Below are 10,106 nucleotides of genomic sequence, written 5' to 3'. Positions count from 1 at the left end.
TATGGCAGCGCTGGGCACGCCTGGGATGGCTCCACCTGGCCTGTGCCCCGAGAAGGGCCAGACGTACAGCTCTTACACAGTGTTCATACCCATAGTCATGCCGTTCCCGAGAACTCGTTAACGCGGTGCCACTCGCTCCCACATGCATAACGCAGTCTTTCAGTAGTCGTCAGGGGTCTCTGGTGGTCTTTTACTTCATCATGATGGTCTTCATCGGGGTGTCCTTTTGATGGGCTCCATTCAATTAACTCTTTGTCTTTGTTAAGAGGCCCCAGGGCTGGCCTAGAATGGTTCTGCAGATCTTACTGGTCTTTGGGAGTCCTGGGACATTCCATCTTCGAAGAGAAGAGCATCCTGCCCTTGGGGATAAGCTCAGCTTGTGCAGTGCCTGTCCCACACCTCCATTCTCCCGCTGATTCTGTTTGCCCAAGCATCCTGAGTCTTTTCCGTACCAGCTAAAACTACAGTTCTGGCTATAACTGTGGCTCCAGCTAAAACCACGGCTTCACTCTCTTTGTTTCCTAGGCCCCCCATCCATAGATGGAGGTTCTGACATCACTGAATATGTTCTGGAGATGGCAGCCTCGGAACAGGACGAACGCAGACAAGTGTATCAGGGTCCAGCATCCGAGTATGTAGTAAACAATCTGCTTCCAGGGAGAACGTACTGCTTCTGGACACGAGCAGCCAATAAAGTCGGGGTAACCACTGTGCGATCGGGATCAAATTTTACACAAGAGAGCGCAACGATACTCTTGTCTTGATACTTGCAGCTTCTGTGTTCTGTCATAGCTCTGGCAAAGGAGCAAAGTTTCTTACAGCATAAAAATAGGAATTAAAGAGGATTGAGTGAATGAGAGCTGAAGGAAGGACTGAATGTCCCTGACTGATGTTCACTGTGTGTTGAATTTCTGTTGTTGTTTACTGGATTCCTGTAAGGTAACTAGTCCAAAGTTAGTGCAAGACATTCTCTTACTGCTTTGAGTCATTTGTGAACCCTCCACTTCTGGCTGCCAGTAACCACTTAAGAAATCACTTTACGTTTTTACAATTAGCGCGGGCTCCGCAGGTCGGTGGTGTGGGAGCAGCACTGTGCCGAGAGGGGCGTGCTCAAAAAATGACAGGTTTGAACAAGGTCAGGAGAAAACGTGGGTTGTGTAAAAGTCTGTCTGAAACGGTAGCCAGCCGCTCCTGGAAGCCAGCTCCTGACACCGAGGGAAGGAGGAGTTAGGAAACCGTGGCGGTGGGAGTTCATGGGAGGGTTTCCAGTTCTCCTGCAGGCACCAGGCCCGTTTGTAGAGTAAACTACCTGAAAGGAATTTTAAATGGTGCTGTGAAACTAAGCACTGAGCTCCTCTGTTTATTTCCCTGTCAACTTAAAAATAATTTGTTTTCTTCAGCTCAGACACTTGCACAGCAGCTTTTGGTCCCCTGCTGTTGCTGGATTCATGCAATTGTGTTTTCTTGCAGTTTGGCCCCTACTCCGACAGAGCAGAGATCTCAACTGCCCCAGGACCCCCTGATCAGTGTTGCAAACCCGCGATAACTTGTAAAAGCGCGACTTGTGCTGCTGTTTCATGGGAGGTAGGTGACAATGATTTCCAGTAACACACAAATTTAATATTTGGCTTTTAGAATTTAAGTATCAACATGTGTACGACACACAGAAATGGAAAAAAACGGCCAGTGTTGAGGTGAATTATTTTAAGCCCGTTTCCTTATAGAGGTATATATTAGTTTTGTAAATTTTGTCAGCTATGAATAAAGTAACCGAATAAATTGGGGGACACTTAATGCTCTTGCCAGTATGGTAACTAACAGCAAACGTGTTTAGTTCATCCAAGTGGTAGGAAATCACAAGTCATTCGAAACTCTGGCCTGAACTGTGGTGTTGTTAGATCCACGTGTCTAGATAGAAACGTTCTAATAATCCGAATTTAAAATCTTGCCTTTGGCTATGGCATAACGAGAGATCACGGCGTTGTGGCGAGCATCTGTACGTGCAGTAGCTGAGAGAAAATTTATCGCTTGAACCCGCAGAGCCCTGCGTGCAACGGGGCAGAAATCGGCGAGTACAGGCTGGAGTGGGGGCAGGCAGAAGGGTCAATGCACATCGTCTACACTGGCCCTTGCCAGAGCTACGAAGTCAAAGGTCTCACACCTGCAACCACCTACTATTGCCGAGTCCAGGTAGGAGAAGCTTTTCGTTACGTGTTCCTAAGCACGTGAGCAGGTACGTGCAGTTTGAAGCAAAACCCTTCAGCTACGGATGAATAAAATTGCAAACAGTCACCTGCTAATGCGACAGAGAAGGAGAATTAAATGCTTATTCCTTCTCCCTGAGCCCTTCCTAACTATGTGTTGCTAAAAATTAAATTTAGAGCTGATATCGTGTGAAATATCAGAGGTTTTCCCACATTAACGTTTTACATGGGACGCTTCCCATTTTATTTTAGTGCGATGGGTGCGACCACCCAGTTAGAAACAGTGTGGATTGGGTTAAAGATTGCGGGGTCTCTCTTTCAGGCTGTGAACGTCGCTGGAGTGGGGTTGTTTGGGGAGACCAGCGTGGTGACAACCCCTGCGTCAGTGCCTGCAGCAGTGTCCGTGCTGCAGCTACTCGAAGAAGATCAGATGGAAGTTTCTCTTCCTTTATCAACGTGCCTTGCCCTTCAGTGGGAAGAACCGTGCTGTCACGGGGCAGAGATCACTGGATATAACATAGACTATGGGGAAAAGCAGCTTGTCACTGTTGGAAGAAACACAAGCCATGTTCTTGAGAATCTGCTGCCTGACACTCTGTACAGGTGACAACAAATCATTTTCCTCGTAAAGCATATTTGTAGGTTTTTCGATCAATAGCTTTGAGGGTAGCGTTTTGAATTTTTGAGAGTAATTTTTCATTCAGCTGTTGGCTTTATTCGCTCTGCAGAAAAAAAAACCCAAATGAACCGGAATTGTCATGTCCAGAATCAAGCCGCGATGTTCTGGTGACAAGAGTTAAGCTTGCTGAGTGAAAATTAACGTGCTGTCTCATGGCCGAGGCTTTATGGGAATTCTCTGTGTTTGGAATCTTTTTATTCTGAAGCAGTGCAGTAACAGGCTGGTCGGTATCTTACCAAAAGAGAGAGTAGCCTCTCCCACGCTGCACATTTAATCTTGGTTTAGGCTTAGTTCAGGTCGTGGGTTTTCAGCGCTGGTGGGAGGTGAAGGGCTCGGCTTAACGTGGAGGACGCGGGCGCGCAGTCACTGAACAGAACGAACCTGAACAATGCTGAGAAACCCTGAAGCTTCATTATGCTGAAAACAATGTAATTACGTTGCCTTGTTTTGAAGGAGATTATTTTTGTAGTTAATTTGCACTGTGTTTTAATCGCTTTATTGTTTGGAGTTACATTCTTCTTTACAAATTTTAACTCTTGCTTTATCACTTAGCATTTTTTTAGCAAATTAACCACAGAGCTGCTTTTATTGTGTTTCTTAGGATTAGAATACAGGCCATAAACAGCTTTGGAGTTGGTCCTTTCAGTCATTCCATTAAAGCCAAAACAAAACCACTACCTCCTGAGCCTCCTCACCTCGAATGCGTGGTCTTCAGCTACCAGAGCCTTAAACTGAAATGGGGTGACGGTCCCAGCAGAGCTTTAATCACCAACCCTACACAGTTCAACTTGCAGATGGAGGACAGGTTTGGCAGGTAAGATAACTGGAACGTTAAGGAACATACTGTCCCGTTTTTGTTACTGGGGTGAGAAAGCGTTCCGCTTAACGATACCAACGTACACATTTGCGATGGCCGGGATGGTTCTGATCTTTGTGTGTATTTTGTGGTCCTTCCCAGGTTTGTTACCATTTATAACGGCCCTTGTCACACGTACAAGGTACAGCGCCTCAGTGAGTCCACTACGTACTGTTTTAAGATCCAGGCATACAACGATGCTGGAGAGGGAAGGTTTTCTGAAGTTTACGCTTTCACTACAACCAAGTCTCCACCCGCCTCTCTCAAAGGTGAGGTTCTGCTGCCCGAGAACTTACTAGATTGATGGCTACAACCTGACATCTTTCCCCAGGTCTTTGGGGGACAGAGACCAGAAGCTGGCTGTGAGGGGCTTTCTCTTGGGATGGGAAGAGCTCTCTTGGTGCGGGGCCATCTCCTGTAGCTCTCGCACCCCAGACAGCGAGGATTTCTTCTGCTCCTTTTCAACTGGAATGTCATTTTTCAGGATTTTCTCTCGTTTGATAGAAGTTAGTTACACCAGCGCGTAGGCAAATGAGAACACAAGTAATTCCTCTGATCTTTGCTTTCTAACGTGAACGTCACAGATTGACCGTAAAGTCATTCTGGAGGTCAGAACACTAATTGCCTGCAGGACGATTAATTGAGTCAGTTTACAACGTGTCATTTCGGCTCAGGAGATGCACGGACATAAAGGCTGGTTTCTCTAGGGATTTGAAAGCGCTTGCTCACCTGCGCAAGCATTAGAGGTCAGAAGGTCATCTTGTCAGCTTGAAAAGAAAAGCATAACCTGCAAATATGAAAGCTGTTGTCAGGAAACACAGCAAAAAGAACCAACAGAAATGAAACAGATCTTCTTTGCTTAACATTATTTGAAGGACTGTTACCTCTAAGAATGGTGGTTATCTTTACACTGTTAACAAATATATTGGAAAAACCTCAAGCTTTTAGATTTACACTTGCATTAGAACTGAAACATTTTTGGTGGAGAAAGTAGGAAAGCAAAGCACACTTTAAGTCAGTGTGAGAAAACTTCCTTGTCGCTGAAACCCGTGCCCATTTGCTCCATTAGCTGTAAAAAACGAGTCACTGTAATAACGGGTGATTTTGGATTGATTGTTTTCTTTTCCTAAAATGCCAACAAATCGTTTTTATTCTTCCAGCACCCAAAGCGAATCAGCTGGAAGAAAACACTTACGAAATCAGCTGGGAACCTCTGCAGCCCATGAAAGGAGATTCCATTGTTTACATCCTTCAGCTTGCTGCTGGGAGAGAGTTTGATCAGGTACTTCTTATTTAACGTAACTAACTTGAGGGGTTTTTTTACTTTGAAAAATTATTGCAAGAAAATCTGTCTGTATGTGAAGGTTGGAATGTTGTTTGGTGAGCAGGGATGCTTTTCATGTTAGCAAGAGACTCAGCTTGCAAGCCTTGCTTCCAGGGTGCTTCATTTTACATCTCGGTCAGTTCTTTCAACAAGACTTTTAAGTTTACGATGTCAGATTTCAGAGCAGAGTCCAGCATCAAAGGTTGCGCCACGTTAAAGATCATGAAGTGGCGTTTCCCTGATGACCCTTTGCTTGTTCTTTAAAAGCACGAGGCAGTGAAGGCAGGCTCAGAAGTCATGTGGGAGAGCTGGGTATCCAGAAGTGGATTGACACTCTTTAGATCCTGCTCTCCCAGCATTTCCCTTGGCTCTTCTGATTCTTAAATCTTACGGTCTTTGGGAGCTGTAGACAGCACTTGCCCCACATTTGTAGGGGAGCTGTACGGAGTGGTAGTTGCACAGAAAGATTTTGGTGTTTTGTTTTGTTTTGGTTTTTTTCCTGAGCTTCACAATCCAGGTCCGTCAGCGTGGGATGTAGCAGGTGGCTTTGGCTCATTCTTCAGAAAACGAATCATAAATTCGTCAGAAATAAAAGCTGAGATTTCGTAACGATTTTGGGCAGCGTGCAGCACTGCTGTAAAGTGAACCCCACATCAAAGGGTTCTCTCTCTTTTCTTCTCCTGACTTAGGTGTACAAGGGACCAGAGACCTCCTTTCGCCTCACCAGCCTGCAGACAAACTGTGAATATCGCGTCAGGGTCTGCGCTGGCCGTCAGTCCCAGGACGCCGCGGGCTCCCAGGAACTGTTTGGACCGTACAGCCCCAGCACGGTGTTCTCATCTCACAGACAGGAGCTGCTCCCGCCCTGCGCCGATCCCGCCACGGAGCTGGCGGAGACAAAGAAAACATTGCGCGAAGAGCGCTTCATCGCCGTCGTCCTTCTCTGCGGGTTCGCAGTGGTCGCTATTTTATTCGCCGTTGTCATTCAGTACTTCGTGATCAAGTAGGCAGGAGCCGGTTCAGTGCTCAGCTTTTTGTACAGGAGCTATTTCTGGGTATTTATGGTTAGTTCTAATGAAAATCCTATCTGGGAACGCGTGGTTACGCGCATCTCCGCTTTTGCTGCTGGCTGACAGCGAGGCTGGGTTGGTTGGCAGATCCTTTCCGAATACCGAACGCAGATTTCTTGTAGAAGGGGTGATCCTGGGTCCTCTGTAATCAGGGTGAGCTGTTAACAAAAGAGAAAAAACCACAAAAGTCACTGCCTTACCGTGCGCATGCGGGGCTGTGCAAGCTCTTCCTCTCTCCACATTCAAAGCAGCTCTCCCTCTCTCCACATTCAAAGCAGAGGCCCTTGGGCCAGTTTGAGGGGGAGAAGGCGTTGATAGAGCGAGTCCTTTCCTCGAGTACAGCTAGAGCAGCGGCAGTCGACGTGCGGTGTTTAATCAAGTTTCGTCGTAGGTTTTGGCATTCGTGAGACGCGGCAGCACAGGCGCTTCAGCTTCGAGCAGTACTGTTATTGCAGACGTTGCTAGAGCATACCACATTTACTAGACTGTAGAAGGAAAGCAGAATATTGGCTTAGTGACATTACTACTTTACCGTTATTTTTAATACTTCGGATTCAGTAATAATCATTTCAAGCGTTAAAGCGGAGGGTGCCGGCGTTTTTAGACTTGGAACCGGAACGCCAGACGAGCCGTTGGCACGACGCGGTGGACGCCCGCCCGGGCACTGGCGTCACACTGCAGAAAAAGGCCCTTTTTTTTTGTGTGTGTGTGTGTGTATTGTACATTTCTGAATGAAATGCTTTCTGCTGTTGGTGAGCAGCTGTTGGCCCCATCCATGTTTCACTCTCAGTGCCTGAGAGAAAAGTAATTTCCTGTGCTTCTGATTCAATCTTTGCAGCATTTTCAGAAAAAGCACAGGTATTGTCTTTAAGGAGAAAAGAGTGCATTTATGATAAATGTTACACTATTTGGCTCAAACTGAGCAAATGTTTTTTGTACTATTATTAACCTAAAAAAATAAAAAGTTCAGACTGCTTTTGGACACCCTTCTAACTTAACCCGAATTACCAAATTGTACGTGAAAGAACTCTTTTTAGATAACATTTGTACGACATTTTAAATGACTCGCTATCCCAGCGGTAGCAGCTTCACATTCCATTGGTTTCTAGATGGGAATGTTCGGCCCGCTATGAACTTTTTCTGAAACTCGTCCTGTTTGTCCTGGGGGTGTTTTTTTTGTGGACACTTGTGCACTACACACGACTGTTCTTGGGAAATCCGCACGTGAGTGCCTAGAGACGAGCCCGACGGCTGCCGGCGTCTAACATCAGGCGTTTCCGACGCCGGAACTCCTGAGAGTCAAATGCGTTTCGGAAACGGGTCTTCCCAACAACGTTTGGAAGGTGCCGAAAGGTAGATTTAGCGTCTTTGTGTCCATCGGAGCAACGCACCTGTATGTGGGGTTTCGGATGTGATAGTGCTACAGGCTGAGTGTTTCCAGTAATTAATCACTTTAAGGGTCTTTCTCCCATGGCCGTTGGCAAATAATGTTGCGTTAGAGTTCGAGGCGTTGTGTTGTGTTTCAGATGTGGGGAACGTAAATTATGACATAGTATCGCTTAATACTCTTCAAAGTAGATTTATGGTGCAATCTGAAATTAATCTTTTTTTCAAAATGTACTCTTCATTTTGTACTCTATTTATTTTGATTAAAAGTCCTGGAAAATGTATGTTTGAATGTATTGTTCTACTTGTAGCAGAACTTTAAGTTAATCATTTATTATTATATCATAGAAGTCTCTCCCTCCAGTGTTGGAAAGAGTTTTATACAGATATTAGTCTTTAGTTTGCAGAAGAGTTTACAGCCTGTCTTTATTTCTTCCCATAGTCTACTTTTAGCAAATAAGACTGCCTTCAGCAAATCTCTGTTGCCAAAGGGTTAGTTCTTTAACTCTTCCAGTGGAGTTTTGTCGAGGTTTATCTGGCAAGAATATTTCTGACAATTTTATAAAGGCAAATTAGGGTTGCAGAGTAAATACTAACGAGTCACGGCTCCTAAAAAGCAAAAGGGAGTCCTCTGGGAATTACCACAACCTGTTCTCGTTCCCAGGCAACGCCCAGGACAGCGTGCTGCAGCGCACATCTCGCAGCGGCATCTCTCAGCCATTCCAGAACCCTGCACCCTAGTGGCATTAATGTATTAGGTATCTTCAGTTTTTCTTGTATTGTCATTTTTTTGAGGTATCTCAACCTTATGTTAAATCTGCCATGCATTGTATTACTAAATTGTAACTATCAAATAGATAATATATTTAATACAGCCAATAAATAATACAAATGTATTCAAAATTTGACTGCAGGGTTGTCGTGTCGTTTTGTGGATTTGAAGTTTCCCAGGGAGCGGTCGTTTGTGTTGTGGGCGGTTTAAGGTGAAGAAACACGTTCAGCGTTGTTACCACGTGTTCATTATGAGCTCTTCTTCACTTTTCTTCCAGAAATAAATCGACCTTTAGGCAGAAGGCGGTGTGTCCCTAGTCCCACAAAATGAGGAATTTCTCACCACTTCCAGGAACCTTAGAGGTTCCTTCTTGGTGAGACCAGAGAGCCGGCCTGGCTTTAACCTCTGCTTTGTCTCTCTTTGACTTCTGTGGGAAGAAAGTAACTTGAATTGTGTTTCACAGGTCTGGGCTCCAAAAACGGAGATGAATCCCTTCACGGGAGCTTTGTGGACTGTTAAACCTGACACTGTAGCTGGCGAGTTCACTGAGAGAAGAGCCCAGCTGTGAATTGACTCCAACCTTCCGAAAATGTTCCAAACCTACCTTGGGAAACACAGAATGAGAGGTAAGCCAGAAGCACAGCTTTAAATTTATTCTAGTCTCTGTATGTGCTGTCTGCCCAGGTTTTAACCTGCAACACAGCTGGCAACACGCTTGTGTTGTGAGAATTAAGTCAGTGCTGAGCCATTGACTTAAAAGAACCGAGTTCTGTACATTCAGAAGAAATGTTTTTGCTCCTGCTGAGACTTGTGCAGCACCACGTTCGCCCGCGGCACAGGATTTTGCTCATGGCTTTCCTGTATTTGTGCGACGTGACGTTGTAAAGGCTGGGGTTTATAGAAGCCCCGAGATGGAAGAGAAGCATGGCGATGAGGTGAAGTACTGCGCGAGGTCGTGCAGGATGCTTCCGCTCCGGGCAAAGAGGACTCGGCCGATGTGGAACGGGAGCCAGCACAGCACAAAGGCCAGGATGGTGACAGCTGAAGAGAGAGAGAGCACTTGAGTCATCTCCAGCAGAGTTTATTCTGCATCTTTAAACTACTTAACGACCGAGACACGAGCTTGCTAACCTCAAGCCAGCAAGGCCAAGGCCTCCTGCTTTGCCTGGCTACTTCTGCACTGTTGTTACTGGTCACCTCGGGCAACAAGGACTTAAGGCACAAAAGTAGTTGCTCGCAATTAAAACAGAGCTCTTATACCCATCCCGTCCAGTGGAGATCAGGGAATCAGATGGGGCTGGGGCAAAGCAGCCTGCACATAATTGAAGGGCTACTGCCCCGCGCTTGGCCTGAAAAGGGTGGGTTGTTGCCATCCTGGACAAGGCTGTAGTGGATAAGTTTGAGAAATTTTGCAGGAGAAATTGCTTTAAAAGTTGCCACAGCAGGGGGAAATGCCTGGTCTTAAGTTATGAAAGTTATGAAATTTTAAGTTATAAAATTTTCCGATTCCTTTCCGTTGGAAATTTAAGGGTTGATCACACACGAGGAATGTGATCTCGGAGCACTCCAAAGCCAGGCTGATCCGCTTCCCCACCGTGCGGTAAGGCCGCCAGCCCTAGCCCGGGTTCCCCCTTCTTGCCAGAAGGAGCCAGGAAATCAAGTGTATATCCATTGATTTTATACCTGCGTAACCCCGTGTGTTTTATCCCTCATCCCCGGCATCGCTGTACGCCCTGTGAGTTCCGAAACCACTCTTACTCAGCATTTTGACCGTCTGCGTGTGGGACCTTGGCCGGAGGTCTGTCTGCCCGCACC

The 10,106-nt window shown here is 46.0% G+C and overlaps 2 protein-coding genes across 2 annotated transcripts in view; one reads left to right on the top strand and one right to left on the bottom strand.

The window, feature by feature from the left end:
* LOC104276062 (fibronectin type-III domain-containing protein 3a-like) overlaps positions 1-6,070 on the top strand; it is a 22,964-nt gene extending 16,894 nt beyond the window's left edge. Inside the window, exons 18-25 of the mRNA XM_009872227.1 lie at positions 526-701; positions 1,471-1,584; positions 2,041-2,190; positions 2,527-2,807; positions 3,485-3,697; positions 3,842-4,008; positions 4,900-5,021; positions 5,753-6,070. Coding sequence (XP_009870529.1) covers positions 526-701; positions 1,471-1,584; positions 2,041-2,190; positions 2,527-2,807; positions 3,485-3,697; positions 3,842-4,008; positions 4,900-5,021; positions 5,753-6,070 — 1,541 coding nt within the window. The remainder of the gene's footprint in view (positions 1-525; positions 702-1,470; positions 1,585-2,040; positions 2,191-2,526; positions 2,808-3,484; positions 3,698-3,841; positions 4,009-4,899; positions 5,022-5,752) is intronic.
* Positions 6,071-7,365: 1,295 nt separating this feature from the next.
* LOC104276063 (growth hormone secretagogue receptor type 1-like) overlaps positions 7,366-10,106 on the bottom strand; it is a 3,415-nt gene continuing 674 nt past the window's right edge. The window contains 1 exon segment of the mRNA XM_009872228.1: positions 7,366-7,524. Coding sequence (XP_009870530.1) covers positions 7,366-7,524 — 159 coding nt within the window.

The sequence above is a fragment of the Apaloderma vittatum genome, unplaced genomic scaffold (genome assembly GCF_000703405.1).
Source record: "Apaloderma vittatum isolate BGI_N311 unplaced genomic scaffold, ASM70340v1 scaffold24056, whole genome shotgun sequence".
NCBI classification, from domain to species: domain Eukaryota; kingdom Metazoa; phylum Chordata; class Aves; order Trogoniformes; family Trogonidae; genus Apaloderma; species Apaloderma vittatum.
Note: the sequence above shows the minus strand (reverse complement) of the source record. Positions and strands in the feature narration are given on the sequence as shown.